The following is a 16,407-nucleotide window of genomic DNA, read 5'->3' as shown; positions in this document are numbered from 1 at the left end:
TACCAGGCAGTTTCTGAACAATGCATACAATGAATTAAGAGCCAAGTAGTGATTATTTCATTAGCTGCAAGGTCTGCATGCACTGACAGGACTTTCCTACATATAATCAAAAACCATTAAAATAACAAAACTTCAAGTCCCTAGATTTAACAGAAGGGTGATGTAGCAATGTGAATATACTCAGTACAAAAAATTGTGGGAATCATAAGCAAATTGTTTCAGCTTTTTTTCCAGAAATATTGTAATTTTTTATGTTACTTTTTAGTGCCCATAAAAAATGACACTGAAAGGAAATTTTGTTACCAGCAGCTCCCAGTGACACTGAAACTCATATATACAATATTGCAGGTAAGTTTTACTTTTATTTTTTGTTGTAAAATATCTTCATGAATTTAATAAATTTAGAATAGCAAACTCAATAAAATACCACTTTTGGGATTTGTATGGAATCTTTTAGATTATACAAATCTAAAAAATGTATACACCAAAAAGTGATAAAAAATGTCACTTAAGTAAGTTTGATTCTCATTCACTGTTTCTACTAAATCAAGTTATGTTTCAATTGTTACACTTCTGGTTTAGTTTAGAATTATAGTACAAAGTGCTTTAAATTTATTACTTTTGTATAGAATCCAAGATTAATTTTACTATATTTTATTTGTTTCTTTACCAAATTTGGCCAGGAAATGGCACGTTTTGAAGAGCCAGATATTCTCTTTAACATGCTCAACTGCTTGAAGATTCTCTGCCTTCATGGGGAATGTTTATACATTGCAAGGAAGGATTATCCTCAATTCCTAGCCTACATTCAGGACCATATGCTGATTGCCAGGTATACATTTTATCAAGAGGAGGCTTAATATTTTTAATATTTTTCTTAATATATTTTAATATTATTTTAATATTTTTAATATTTATATATTTTTAATATATTAAAAATATTTCTTAATATTTTTAAGGCTAGTGCAAGTTCATAGGGCCAAACAGGTTTTGGTGGCCATAAATCAATGCTTTTATTTTTAGTACAATCTGGACTGAAGCCTCTAAATACATTAAATGAATATGTAGGTGCTTAAAGGCTGGAGCTATGGCCCATTAGTAGTCCAAAGCATGGTTGAACAACCATATATTCTGACACTTAAGCGTGCTCTGGGGTTTCTCTGCTGGATAGCTAGGTCTTGGAACTGCCATTTCAATTTCCCATAATGCTCTAAGCAATTTGTTTTCAAGGGCATTGTAGGAAATTAAAAGTTATCCTAAGATGCCCGTAACTGCTCATAATGATGCTGTTGATGCCATATAAGCCTAACAGAGCCACTAAAATACAAAAAGGACCATCAGAGGGCATTTCCCAAAGAGATTCCTTCAAACCTGGAGTACAAAATTGTAGATGCCAGACAGGGCAAATTCATCCAGTATCATGGACTTTGAACTAAGAGAATTGAAATTAATTCTACTTTGGAGCCAAAAGTTAAAACAGCTTAGAAAAAATGTAATGGTCTGCCTTCCCAGAATCCTTGAATCCCAGAATCAAAGGCATTGATACAGATATAAGATCCTATTTGCTGCCTTGCTAGGTCTCTTCCACCATAAACAGAAGGGAAAAAGTCACCACCAACAGATGCAACTTATTTCTAGTTCCCAATTAAAAAAGCACCATTTAGGAAACAGAGTTCCACTACAGCAAGGGGGAGATGCTTTATCATATCTTTGTGGGCAATAAAATTATTAAATTGCCCTGCAGAGAGAAATCAGATCTGCTTGATGTAGCAGCAAAAGTAATGTATCTAGTATTCTATTCATGGAATCAAGATCATATGCTCTGAGTTGTCTCTATTCTCTCCCCTGTCCCCAGCTTATGGAGAGTTGTAAAATCGGAGTTCTCCCAGCTTTCTTCACTAGCAGTGCCACTCCTTCTCCACGCTCTTTCACTGCCACATGGAGCTGATATTTTCTGGACAATCATCAATAGCAACTTCAATAGCAAAGACTGGAAAGTTAGATTTGAAGCAGGTATGTCTTTTAATAGATGGAATCTTAATTTCAAAAGTTTTCAAGGACTTATTTTAGGGAAGACTTCCCTGAAATGTTAGTGAATTCCCACACAGAGTATGTTGATATAAGTATAAGCATATTTATTTATTTATTTATTTATGTTTGTTTGTTTATTTTAAAAGATTTGTATGACCGCCCGTCTTAAAACAACTCTGGGCGACTCACAGCAATAAAACGATAAAAACTATAAAAACTAAAAACCCGGCACCTCGATCGACCTCCCCAGGTGCCCCAACAACTCTCCCAAGGCTCCACCACTCTATCCCCAGTGCCTGGGTAAAGAGCCAGGTTTTAACAGCCCGGTAGCCTAAGAGGGTGGAGGCCTGCCAGATTGCTGGGGAGTACGTTCCTTTAAGGTAGGGGCAGCCATGGAAAAGGCACGCTTCCTAGGTCCCACTAGATGGCAATGTTTCTGGGAAGAGACCTGGAGCATGCCCGTCCTATCTGATCTAGTGGGATGGGCAAAGACCCTCAAGGAGAGGCGGTCCCACAAGTAACCTGCCCCTGTGCCATGTAGGTCTTTAAAGGTGACAATTAGCATCTTTGAATTGCACCTGGAAAACAACTGGAAGCCAGTGCAACTTGTGCAACAGAAGGTGGGTGAACTTAAAGGTGCCCAACATTGTGCGTAGCTGCATTCTGGATCAGTTGTAACTTCCAGATGGTCTTCAAGGGCAGCCCCATATAGAGTGTGTTGCAATAATCCAAATGGGAAGTGACCAAGGCGTGGGGGACAGTGAGCATGGCCTCCTGGTCCAGGAATTTACTTCTTTTAAAAATTATAGGCCTCACCATTTGTGGAACAGAGAAAAAAAATAATCAGCATAATTTACAGGTGTGTTAAAAACATCATAAAAGTAAACAGTACAGTAAAAAAGTTATAAACATATGCAAGTATGTAGAAAGCAAGGAATATGAAATCTGTAAGGATTGCATATTCTATCATCTATGTTTTTGGTTTTAATCAGCTTCACAGAGAGGTAAGAGAGGAAGAGTCTGTTCAGTCCATTTAGGAAATGTATTGAATGTATGGTATTAAGCAGCAATAAAAGTGTAAAGTTATGCAAGTGTCAGGCTTTCTGGATCAGGATTCAGCAATAAATTCAGATCTTCTGACACGTCACAGTCTAGCTTGACTTTTCAGCTGTACTTGGCAGAAGGCTTACAAACACTGCTTGGCTAGATTAAGCCATCCACAACAAATGGTTGTTCATTATAGTGTGAAAATACCAGGAATTTTTATACAGTATATACTCAAGGATTTAAAACTGAGGCTCCTTCTGCCCTTCTGAATTAATTGATACTTGGTGCAGTGCTTGAGTCCTAGTGTTGATGTATGTTTAGATAATGGCCATCTTTATCCTGGGAAGCAATGGTTCTTGCCTCAGTCTCAACTATTATAGCAAGAAACACAAGAATATATATATTCTTTGTTGCTGCAGTGTCTGATGAATTTCAGAAGCTTTTAGGTATCCTTATATCAGTGTAGTCCTAGAATTCATTGGCACAAGGAATAAGCTGTGAAACTAAAATGTTACATTTTGGGATGCACCCATGATGTCTGCATGCCACTGGAATGGACACTACTGGCAGATTCTCCTTCCTCCTTGCAGTTCCCATGCTCCCCAAGTTTGACCTATAGGATGACTCTTTAAAGCAAATTTGGGGATCAGTGAGAAGAGAACCTCACTGTGTAGAGACAAGTGAGGGATATTGCTGGTTTACCATCTGCCCTGCTGCCCAACAGTGGTTATTACTGGTTGTTGTTGCAGAACTGGTGTTGGAGAACCCTTGGCTTTTTTTTGGTACTGGGAGATTTCCACTTCTGTATAGGGGATTCAGGATGGTTCAGGAGTTCAAGGCCTCCATGGCAACCATGGGCCCCAAGTCATTTCCAGACCAACTCACACAGGTGGCCACATGCTTTTATCTTGGATCAGTTGGCTTGTGATCTGAAATGTTAGTTCTTTGCCATGGTCAGGTCACTTCCTAGTCACTATGCCAACAGTGAGGATGTTTAGGATGGTCTTCCCTAGGAACCTATGGATCCTGTGGCTTTTCAGAATGATCTGGCAGGCAGTTCTGCCATACAGCTGGTCAAGCTCTGGAATGCAGAAATGGAATGCAGAGACAAACATTTAGATTGTCTTTCACGATTGCTCTCTCACAAAATTTGACATGGTGCCAATGTCTCAGTTAACATGCTTCTTTTCTTTATTTGCTGTCTACTTGCAGTAGAGAAAGTAGCAGTCTTGTGTAGGTTCCTGGATATTCACTCAGTGACCAAAAACCATCTACTGAAATATTCTTTGGCACATGCCTTTTGTTGTTTTCTGACTGCTGTGGAGGATGTCAATCCAGCTGTGGCCACCAGAGCAGGGCTTCTGTTAGACACCATAAAAAGGCCAGCCTTGCAGGTATGTTAATGGTGAAGAAAGAAACATGGTCCCAGATAGTTTCAGACTTGGAATTTCTTGGTAGATTTAAAGTTAAATCCATTTATGTAATCTCTCAAACTTTTTGATGTTATTGGGAAATATGGGTTTTTTTTGATAAATTGTAATAATTGTTGTTATATGTTTTATTCTTCTTAGGGACTCTGCCTTTGTCTTGATTTTCAGTTTGATACTGTAGTCAAGGACAGACCCACTATTCTTAGCAAGCTTTTGCTGCTCCATTTTCTCAAGCAAGACATTCCCGCGTTGAGCTGGGAATTCTTTGTGAATCGGTTTGAGACACTCTCTCTTGAGGCACAACTTCACTTGGATTGCAACAAGGAATTCCCCTTCCCAACAAGTAAGAACGCTTGGTAGCATGACTTATTTTTTCATAACGTTAACATTTAGTGTTCTAAACTAAAACGTATCTTCTTTGTGGAAAAAAAAGAGGTCCTATCTGCAATGAATAACCCTGTTAAATCTTATGTTCCCTTTGTGGAAATAACTCTAGTGATATCTGGTCAGTTACTCCAATTACTGGTGTGGTACTGATGATTATGGTACCACGCATTATCCTGGCAGTAGCAGCACAAATGAAATACATCTACTGCTTCAAAGAATTTACATGCATTAAAAATCTGACCTAGTTCAGAATGTTCTTGGCCTGATAAACTATAATTTATTAAACTAGGAACAAGGTATGTCTCTGTAAGCTCCTTCATGATCCTTTTTCTCTTTTTGTGGCCAAATTCAGTAATACTATCTATTACTTAAATCATGGTTTCCTATTATATCCAAGCCAGAGAACTGGCTCTCGTAGAATCTGTGGTTTGAATAAATAAGACAACTTTGTGAAAACTGGTTATGAAAAGGTTGTGGACGAAACATGCAGTCACATGTCTTATTCCTGGGCCAATATTTTTCAGTCTTAGATCATTTCTTTGGAATGAAGCCACTATATCAGTTTAAGCAGTATGTGCTGATATTGGACAAGGCATATTTTGTGCTCCCCATGCATTATCTCTCTGTGCTTTTACATTGAAAGGAAATGGCACACTGTTTGAAAGCCCTGTGTTACAATTAAATGGACATTTTTGAATCCAAGTATGAAAACTACAGAGTGTGCTGTGAAGGTGTTTACAAATTAGTCTGAAGCATGCTATGAAATGAAATTTGGTTTAATCCTGTTTGAAAAGCAATCACAGCTGTCCGGACAAATGTTGCCAACTTAAGTGATACAGCAATGTGGAAGATCAAGAGAGCTCGGTTTGCTCGGAATCGACAGAAGAGTGTGCGTTCTTTGAGGGACAGTGTGAAAGGTCCAGTGGAGTCCAAGAGGGCACTTTCTCTTCCAGAAACCTTAACAACCAAAATCCGTTGAGTATTTTATTTTTTTTTCCATTTTAATTCTGTTGCACAATTGCCACTAGGTGGAGATGAAATATAGGATTTGGCCAGATTTTTTTTTTTTAACTAATAAAACAGTTAATTTAACTGCTTGTTTTATTCACAGTTTACAGCATGTTACTAAAAGATTTCTAGCAACCTATGGAATAATAAAATATATATAATCCACTGTATATTTCTGTTTGCTACTACTATTTTATAAATTACTATTTTATAAACAAGCTCTACAACAAAATATTGCTATATGGCATATTCCTATTTCTGCCTGATTGGTTGGAATCCTGTCCTCTCCAGGGACGCTCTGTACTATTCCCAACCTGATGCTGGTTTGTAGTATCTCCACCATCATTCCACCATCGTTCCTTGGCCAAGGGGTATGCTCAGTTCTCATTGGCTGTTATAGAACTTTTTCCTTGAACCATTTTTATTGGTTGTTTTATTACATTTGCATGCTGTTGAATTCTCCCAGACTCCTAGTGGCATACCACAGTTTCTGTGTGCACTCTTTGTGGGTGGTGCCTCCTTGTCTACAAGTGGAGAAATCAGAGCATATGATCCCTCTTAGTGTATGTGTGTGGGTGTGCGCGCGCACACACACACACACAGCATGATTATTAGGCAATGTCACAATCATGGTTTTCTATTAATAAATTAATAAGAATCCAGTTTTATAACTATAGTTGACTGGTGTCTCTAGAGAACAAGGATTCGGCAAGTGACCCCAGCTAACCATTCTTACTGTTAAGATCCATCTACCCCAAACTCATCCAATCTGCTCTGTTTAGATCTACGCATATAAGCGTTTCTTGTTTTCTGTTATTATATCACTGACCACTACATTGCAGTTCTAAACACTGGGAAAATGCTGTTTCTTTCATGTGCCTCTTCTTCCCAGATGCATGTTACTGTCCGCTGTTAAAAACAAAAAGCTGATCAGACACATCATATTTTGTGCCCTCCATGCAAGAAACAAAAAGCAGAAGTGAAGCAAACGCTCACCTAACCAAATACAAGGCAGATATGCCACCATAAACCTTTCCACCCTCTCTGTATTTGCTGCTGTGATACAGTATTATAAAGAAGGCTGAATCGAGTGACTTGCCTAAGATCACAGTTTAAGGACAATGTAGATGTAGGGCTTAAGGACAAAACACTTTCTTTCCATCCCAATGAAATACAAAAATACCTAAAGAGCCATTATGCTCACAAAGGTTCCTCTTCATTGTTTATCTAAAGTATTTCCATATAACTTCTCATTAGAGAAAATCTTGAAATGGAATTATTTATTAAGATAGTGTTTTTAACTAGTGTTAAAAAAAAGGACAAGGTTAAAACGAAGTGAAAACAACCCATTAATGTAGAAACACCAGATGGAATTTATGCCAAGGGGAGGCCAATGTAAAAATATAAGCTTAAAAGATACCTAAAATGTGTCAGTGTCAGAGCCTGACATTTTGCACAGGGGAGGTCATTTCAAAGTACCATTGTCACCATGGAGAAGATCCATTTCCCCATCTTCACGAAGCAGAAGTTTGCAGGCCACAGCATGGAGGGCAGGACCTCACCCCAAAAGGTAGGTACTGAGGGGCTAATTTTATAACTGGAGATATTCTTTAAGATAATCTGGTCCTGAGCTGTTTAGGAGTTTGCATACTAATATCCCTGTCTTGTATCTGGCTTGGTAAAAACCTGGCAACCAGTACTGATCTTTTAGCTGAAGTGTAATATTAATTCACTATTATACATCACTCAGTAATCTGCCTACTTCGTTCCGTGTAAATTGTGGCTTCTGGACTGCTTTATACTCACTCTAATAGAACTTGGTTCTCACAAGGTGGAGAGTAGAACAACTTCCTCAGGTAATGTAGAAATGTAGGCAGATCCTAGATTTCTCCATGCTTGAAGTTTTTTAGTAGAACTGTGTCTTTAAATTCCTTCCAGGGAGTATTGCTGCATCTGGTCTTTCTTTTTGTTTGATGTCTTCAGTCACTTTTCCTAAGTATAGCGATATGGATTCCTGGAAGCTTATACAAGACAATGGACAACTAGTATTGTTTACAATTCTTATCTGAGACCTTCTAAATTCAAAGTATGTGCTGTTCTACTGGGATGTGTTTTTCCTCAAAGTTCCAGGGCAAGTTGTAAAGAAATACAACTTTTTAACATCTACATGAAACTGCTGGGTGACATTACCTACTGGTTTGGGGTTTGGTATTATCAGTATACTGATGATACCCAATTATATGTTTCAACCCTGGGCCAGCCAAGTGGGGCTGTCAAGGTTCTGTCCCAGTGCCTGTAGTCTGTGCAGGTTTGGATCAGGAGGAACCGTCTCTGACTCAATCCTATCAAGACTGAGTGGCTGTGAGTGTTTGGGTTGCCCAGATCTGGAGATATTCGATCTTTGACCTTGGATGGGGTGGCACTTTCCCATTCAAGGGTGGTGTGGAATTTGGGGGTCTTCCTGGACTCCCAGCTCCTGCTTCATTGAGCAGGTGGTAGCTGTGGCCAGGAAGACCTTTGCACAGTTTCCTCTGGTGTGCCAGGCCAGTTGCACTCTTTCCTAGATTGGGAGGCCCTTCAAACGGTCATTCATGCCCTGGTCATGGCTTGACTACTGCAATACACTCTACATGGGGCTGCCCTTGAAGACCACCCATAATGCAGCGGCACAGGCAGTGATGGGTGTGCCTCGCTTTGCCTCTGTAACACCTCTGCTTCATAAGTTGCACTGGTTGCCAGTTTGCTTCCAGGTGCAATTTGAGGTGCTGGTTGTTACCTATAAAGCCCTGCATGGCATAGGGTCTGGTTAGGAACTGCCTGATTCCCATAGTATCTGCTCAGCCAATTGGATCTGGCAGGGTTGGCACGCTTTGGGTTCCTTTGATTAAACAATGCCATCTATCAGGACCCCAGAAGCACGCCTTCTCTGCAGCAGCATCTGCCCTCTGGAATGAGGTTCCATCTGAGATTCAAACTGCTCTCCCCCCACTGGTATGGGGCCCTGAAGACCTAGCTCTTCACTAAGGCCTTTGATGAGGTTGATTAAAGCCCCCTTTAATGTGGGGGTTGTTTTTTCTTTGTTCTCATCCAGTTTTCTCATTTTTCTCATCTTTATTCTTTATTTTCTGTCTTGTTGTTTCCTTGTTCTTAAATGTTTGTTTTGAAATATTATTTTATTGTATTATTATAAGATGCAAGTAATATATTATTTGGGCACGGTGATATTTGTACAGTATTAGCTAGAGATTAATAACACTATGATTATTTATGTAACTCAAACCTTTAAATGTTTTTAACAATTTGTAAACTGCCTAGAGTTGCTGGGAGTCAGGTGGCATATAAATTTAATAAATTACTATTTATTATTAAATATAGGAAACTTCTTTATACCCAGTAGGAACATTGGTCCATCAAACTCAGTATTGCCCACACTGACTGGCGGTGGCTTTCTAGTGTAGCATTGGTGGCACTGACTGGCAAAGTTAGGAGTTTCTCCAGCTTTACTAGAATATGCCTGGACTTTCTGCGAACAGTAGATGTGACCCTCCATTGAGAAATGGCTCTTGAAGATGCCATAGATCCACACAAGCTAACCTTAGCTTTTCATTTTTTTTAAGCAGCAAGGCTGACCAGACATGAACAGTCTGCTCCAGCCCTTGGTGGTACACCAGAAAAAACACAAGGTAAATGCTGCATTTATATATAGTTACATAAATAAGAATATTTCTTAGTTTTGAATATTCTGCTAATAGTCAAATATATGAGTCAGAGCAAGGTTCAGTTTAAAGGGTCACAGCAATAATACTTGAGATATAGTTGTACCTGCTGCCTTTGGATCATTATTAGTATTTGCTGTTGTTATTATTTGCTGTTTGTTGTTGTTGTTGTTATAGTTTTGTCCCCTGGCCACAAAAAAAGATATCTACTCCTGTTTTTCAGCCATGGAAAATTTCAAGCTTCCTTTAAAAGAGACATTTAGCTTTTCTTCCCAGTGATAATCTCTATATTACATTTTTTATTTTCTGTGCCAACAGGGCAGCCTTCTCCAGAGAATGATAATACCATAAAGGACCTTCTCCCAGAGGATGCTGGCATTGATCATCAAACTGTCCACCAACTCATTACTGTGCTGATGAAGTTTATGGCAAAGGATGAGAGTAGTGCAGAATCAGATATCAGCAGTGCTAAAGCCTTCAATACAGTCAAGCGCCATTTATATGTCTTGCTGGGCTACGATCAACAGGAAGGGTGCTTCATGATTGCACCTCAGAAGATGCGTATTTCAACCTGCTTTAATGCTTTTATTGCAGGAATTGCACAAGTGAGTTAGCTTTATGCTCTTTGCATTTGGTATAGCCTGTCAACTTATCTTTCATGGTCTGGCTGGCAGTTCTATTGCAACTCCTGAAAATGAAATTTATAGCCATAATCAGAAGAACTCAATGATACATGGGGCATTTTTTTTCTAAGAAAAGAAAAAAAAAAGGCACTGTTATGTGTACTTTTTCTAAAAAGTCCTAATCTCTCATTTGTGTACATACATACTTATATACATGCATACATACCCACAGTTCCGTGCAAACATTTAGGCACACTTGGTCAAATTATCTATTTTAATGGTTCTCTAAGTGAACAGAAATTGATACAATTTCTACAAATGAAAAGACACCCTTCTGCAAATTTGAATGAAACCTTTCTACATATGAGCAATTGTTTATAGATTAAAAGTAAGCAAAAAGTCATTATGGTAAATTCACAAAGTTTGGATACCCTTTCAATTGATTCAGATTTATTTTCCTTTACTGTAAAGTGCTTAAAAAGGCACAGAAGGGGTATCATGTTATTAGGCCTGCAATGAGCCAGGAGAAGACAGTTCTATAGGTGAACAAATACGCTGATCCTTTTGACCTTTCAGGTTGTGATTGGACAGATTACAGTCTACCTTCACTAACCACGGGCTCCTCCAAACAATTGACTCAGCACGTGAAAACATAGATACGTAACTCTTACTAAACAGGGGGAAGCTATAAAAAAACCTCTAAATGTTTCCAACTCTGTTTCAACTATAGCAAATATTATTAAGTTAATTAAACACAGAATTGTTAAAGTCAAGGCAAGATCTGGAAGACAAATATCTGCTAGAATTGCCTGAAAGCTGGTCAGATAGGCAAAACAGAACCCACAGTTCACTGCAAACAACCTGATGAAAAGTTTTACTTGACCCTGGATGAATTGTCCATAGAGCCCACTACAGTCTACATAGAAGAGTTGTCAGAAGGAAACCTTTCCTCTGACCTCATCACAAAAGTAATCATCTAAAGTATGCAGAAGAAAACCTTGATAAGCCTGAATCATTTTGGCAAGGATATCTTGCCAACAGTTAGCTACCAGGGTGGCTCTATTATGTTTTGGGTTGTGTGGCAGCCAGTGGCAGAGGAAATATTGTGAGGATGAAGGAAGAATTGATTAAATTACCTAGTTTCTTCTAGAAGCTAATCGCGCATACAGTCAATTATGAAATTTAAATTTAAAAGAAGTTAGATATTTCACAAGACAACAATTTGCTTGAAATACAGAAAAGAAAGATAATGGTCTGGAATGACCATCACAGTTTCCAGGCATGAATGTGTCTAAAAACCTGAGGGGAGATCTCAAACATGTAGTGCATGCAGGGAGACCTAAAATATTTCTGAGATAGAAAAGTTCTGTGAGGAAGATTGGGGGAAAGTCTTGAAACAAGAAAAAGAGACTCATAGCTGGCTGTAGAATACCTGTATGTTTGGAAGCTATTTCTGCCAAAGGAGATGTACAGCCTGGAAGGATGTCTAGGTGTGTACACCTTCCATATTCCCTTTTTTTCTTATTTTGAATTTATTACATTCAAACATGTTTAGATGTTTTAGAATCGATTAGAACTTTCCTTTTCTCCTGCTGTTTCTGTTTCCCTTGAAAATTCTTTCTAGAAAGTTGGGGTATCCTTATTTTTATTTATTAGCTGCCTTTCTGAAGTTGTATAACCAAAAAAAATTGAAACAATGTGAAAAGTGGTGCTGAGGGCTGCAAATGATATCTGTAAAAAATGCCTTCCTCTTTTGCTAGAACTTGGGCGACTCTTGATTCCAGCTACTGTTCTTTTTCTTTTTTTTAATGCTATTTAGCAGCTTTTCTGCAGCAGTGTTAATAGCCTGGGTTAGGAAGAAAAGTATCTGAAGGTGCATAATGTAGTTGTACTACTTCTGTAGGAGAACTTAGTTCCAGTATGAAATAGCAGAGTCGGAACTACAGGTAGTCCTTGGTTAACAACTATTCGTTCAGCGACTGTTCAAAGTTATGGTGGTGTTGAATGAATGGTATTTATCCCGGTCCCTGAAGTTACGGCCACTGCAGTGCCCCCTTGGTCACATGGTCAAAATTTGGGCCCTTGGCAGCCCACCCCCACTTAGGACCACAGGGGCACATCAACTCCACCCCACCCAAGACCTGAATTTTGATCACTCTGCTGCCAAGGAGTGCTGCTGTACAGGGTGGCCAAAAGGGCAGAGATGGGGGAGATAGGTGGGTGGGGGGAATTCAAGAGGAGGCAGTCCCTTACCTTACCAAAGCTCAGGGTTGGGAGGGACCAAGCTGGGAATGCCTTGGATCAGGGTGGGTCCTTACCTAATAACAGGTGGGATTTTGTTAACAATGGCAATGGGGGCTGCCAGGATTTTGGTAGCTAGGTGACGCATTCACATGACATCGCACTTTATGACTGCATTGCTTAGCCATGAAAATTCCAGTCCCAATTACCGTCATTAACTGAGGATTACCTGTACAAAGAAAGTGTGATTCCATTGGTTGGGCATCATTTAGGTTAATGATTTCCTGTCTTGTTACATATGTTAGTTAACTTAATAATTAATTATTTGTAAGCTTTTCAGAGTCATATGTACAAGATGGGTGGCTATGTACATTTGAAAATAAATAAATGTTTGGATAATTACATTAGCACCAATTTCTACTACTGTAGATATCCACTATGCTGATATCTTTTTCATTTACTTGCCTTAGGATTTCAGTTTCCATATACATTTTTTCACTGTGTGTGTGTGTGTGTGTGTGTGTGTGTGTGTACGCATACTGAGCAAATGAGGATAACCCTTCAGTTCACACATAGACATGTAAACTAATTGTCGTCTTTACTCAACCATTTAAAGGCACTAGTACATCTCACAACAAGGTGAAGTTATTAATCCTACACACTTTTTGAAATACTTGTGTCTAGGTGGTTAAGTTTGCTTTCTCACTCCCTACACTTCCGCCAGTATCATCCATCTACTTCCCTCCTGCCCGATCAGTCAGCAACTGCTAGTTAGAATAGTAATTGTGAAGATACTGCTAAACTGTAGAACTGTGTTCTCCCAGTGGCTTCTGTCTGCCTGGTAAGATTGGGAAGAGTGGAGTCTCTCTGGGTCCCTTCTCTTAAGGAATGTCATCTCTAGGGACCATGGAATGAGCCTCATCGGTCATGGTCAATCTTTCCTGGAACAGCATTTCTTCAGAGATCAAAGCGGCTTCTACTATACGTTTGTTTTTGTTAGAAAAGCATTTAAATCTGGTTATTCCAGAGTGCCTTGGAAGTAAATGTGTGATAAAGGAGACCCTCCCGCTATGGATTTAGAAACTGTGAGCTGTTCCTTAGGTATAGTTTTTTGTCTTGCCATTGTTTTTGCCACTGTTTTATTTTAATGCTTGTATTATTTTGTAAGCCATTTAGATTTGATTAAAGTGGCATTTAGTTTTGATTAAAGTGGCATATAAATTAGTGAGAAAGAAAGAAAGAAAGAACAGAAGAAAGACTGAGCCACACTAAAGATTTAATTCCAAAGCAGCAGTAGAACACTGAAAGGAACAGAAGCAAGTGCAAACTCAGCATTAGGCAGCAGTCAGAATCTCAGGCAACAGATAATGAAAGCATGAATTGAAAACCTTACAATGAAATCAAATTCAGGCTTTATAGGTCTTGGCATGATTGGCTTGGAGAGTGTTCAGATATAGTCTGTATTCTAGACGTCACCTTTTCCCATTAACTTTTCCTGATCCCCTAAGGATCCAGGTTGCTCATAGCACATGAACAAAGATGGGAAGGTGAAATATCAAGGCTTGTTAGAAGAAAAAATACTTATGTTCCCTTGACAGTGGTGTTATGGACTGGTGCCTCTTGCATTTTCATTTGTAATAGGTTAATACTTCATTAATTTTTCATTTTGTTCATATTTAGATGATTTATTAGTAATACTTTAAACATTCTTTTAATGCAAGCTTTTGTAGGGGCTAATCCATTAAGTTGTGAATATGGCCAAATTGCAACTATAGTTGGCTGTTTGCAAAGATTGTTAGGAGCATCCTGCAAAGGATGCCCACGTGCCAAGCAGAGTGTGGATAAGACCAAGACAGAAGGATATGCCCAAAATAGATGCTCACTTAAATTCTGAAATGTTTCATTCAAGGAATTTGGTTTCTCACAGATATTCCTTTTTCACTGTTACTATTGTAACAGCATTCCTGAAAGGAATGTTCTAGTAGCAAGAACTGATACTATATAATAATCAAATTATTGTTTTGGATGCTAATCCAGCAGATGGTGTTGTTGTATATCTTTCCTTGAAGAAGACCATCACTGTGACTGGATAGCATTTGGCAAAGTGATACAGTGTTAAATTCTAGCAGGAATAAATTAATTATCAGGCTGAAGGTGAAGAACTTGTAGCCCACTAGATGTTGCTCAACTACAGTTTGCAGCAGCTGTGGTCACATTGGACAATGGTGTGGGGTGCTAGGAGTTATAATTCAGCAATATACGAAGTGCCACATTTCCCCCATCTCTGCTCAGGCTAAGGCAAACTACCCAGGAACTGATCATTTGGCTGAGAGATTACCAATGTAAGGGCTCAGCTTAAGACGAGTACTGTACATATGTGGATGTTTAAAGAGTCCTTGATCTTTATGGGAGTGCTGACTATGCAGGGAATTACATGTTTACATTTGTACCAGAATAAGTCTCCTTCAGAATGAAGGACTGAATGTAAGAATCAGGAGAAGGGCGTAGCTGGAATACACATTGATGTTCAGGAATTTGAGGCTACCCTATTTGTTTCCACTATCCTTTTCACAAAGAAATTGAGGAAAACAATAGAATGGGGAAGACTAGAGATCTCTACAAGAAAATTGGAGATATGAAAGGAACCTTTAGTGCAAAGATGGGCATGATAAAGGACAAAAAAGGCAGGGACCTAACAGAAGCAGAAGAGATTAAGAAGAGGTGGCAAGAATACACAGAAGAACTATACAAGAAAGATCTTAATGTCCCTGATGTCCACGCTGGTGTGATCACTGACCTTGAGCCAGACATCCTAGAGAGTGAAGTCAAGTGGGCCTTAGGAAGCATTGCTAACAACAAAGCTAGTGGAGATGACAGTATTCCAGCTGAGTTATTTAAAATACTAAAAGATGATGGTGTTAAAGTGCTGCACTCAATATGCCAGCAAGTTTGGAAAACGCAACAGTGGCCACGGGATTGGAAAAGGTCAGTTTACGTTCCAATTCCAAAGAAGGGCAACGCCAAAGAATGCTCAAACTATCGCACAATTGCACTCATTTCACATGCTAGCAAGGTTATGCTCAAAATCCTACAAGCTAGGCTTCAGCAATACATGAACCGAGAACTACTGGATGTACAAGCTGGGTTTCGAAGAGGCAGAGGAACTAGAGATCAAATCGCCAACATTCGCTGGATCATGGAGAAAGCACGAGAGTTCCAGAAAAATATCTACTTCTGCTTCATTGACTATGCAAAAGCCTTTGATTGTGTGGATCACAACAAACTGTGGCAAATTCTTAAAGAGATGGGAATACCAGACCACCTTACCTGTCTCCTGAGAAATCTGTATGCGGGCCAAGAAGCAACAGTTAGAACCGGTCATGGAACAACCGATTGGTTCAAAATAGGGAAAGTTGTACGACAAGGCTGTATACTGTCACCCTGCTTATTTAACCTATATGCAGAGTACATCATGAGAAATGCCAGGCTGGAAGAATCACAAGCCGGAATTAAGATTGCAGGGAGAATCATCAACAACCTCAGATATGCGGACGATACCACCCTAATGGCAGAAAGTGAAGAAGAACTAAAGAGCCTCTTGATGAGGGTGAAAGAGGAGAGTGCAAAAGCTGGCTTGAAACTCAACATTAAAAAAACTAAGATCATGGCATCTGGACCCATCAATTCCTGGCAAATAGAAGGGGTAGAAATGGAAGCAGTAACAGACTTCATTTATTTGGGCTCCAAGATCACCGCAGATGGAGACTGCAGCCATGAAATTAAAAGACGCTTGCTCCTTGGGAGGAAAGCTATGGCAAGCCTAGATAGCATATTAAAAAGCAGAGACGTCACCTTGCCGACAAAGATCCGCATAGTCAAAGCTATGGTTTTTCCAGTAGTAATGTATGGCTGTGAGAGCTGGAC

General features: G+C 39.2%; 1 protein-coding gene across 1 annotated transcript in view; it reads left to right on the top strand.

Annotated features, from left to right (window-relative positions):
- UNC79 (unc-79 subunit of NALCN channel complex) overlaps positions 1-16,407 on the top strand; it is a 130,582-nt gene that overhangs the window by 54,657 nt on the left and 59,518 nt on the right. The window contains exons 21-28 of the mRNA XM_088145212.1: positions 266-348; positions 684-832; positions 1,856-2,013; positions 4,291-4,472; positions 4,650-4,851; positions 5,690-5,869; positions 9,524-9,586; positions 9,938-10,224. Of these exons, the coding sequence (XP_088001338.1) occupies positions 266-348; positions 684-832; positions 1,856-2,013; positions 4,291-4,472; positions 4,650-4,851; positions 5,690-5,869; positions 9,524-9,586; positions 9,938-10,224 (1,304 nt within the window). The remainder of the gene's footprint in view (positions 1-265; positions 349-683; positions 833-1,855; positions 2,014-4,290; positions 4,473-4,649; positions 4,852-5,689; positions 5,870-9,523; positions 9,587-9,937; positions 10,225-16,407) is intronic.

The sequence above is a fragment of the Python bivittatus genome, unplaced genomic scaffold (assembly GCF_059951505.1).
Source record: "Python bivittatus isolate LINGU-HERP-01145 unplaced genomic scaffold, Pbiv_v1 ctg000480_np1212, whole genome shotgun sequence".
NCBI classification, from domain to species: Eukaryota; Metazoa; Chordata; class Lepidosauria; order Squamata; family Pythonidae; genus Python; species Python bivittatus.
The sequence above is the reverse complement of the archived record's forward strand: the minus strand, read 5'-3'. Positions and strand labels throughout refer to the sequence as shown.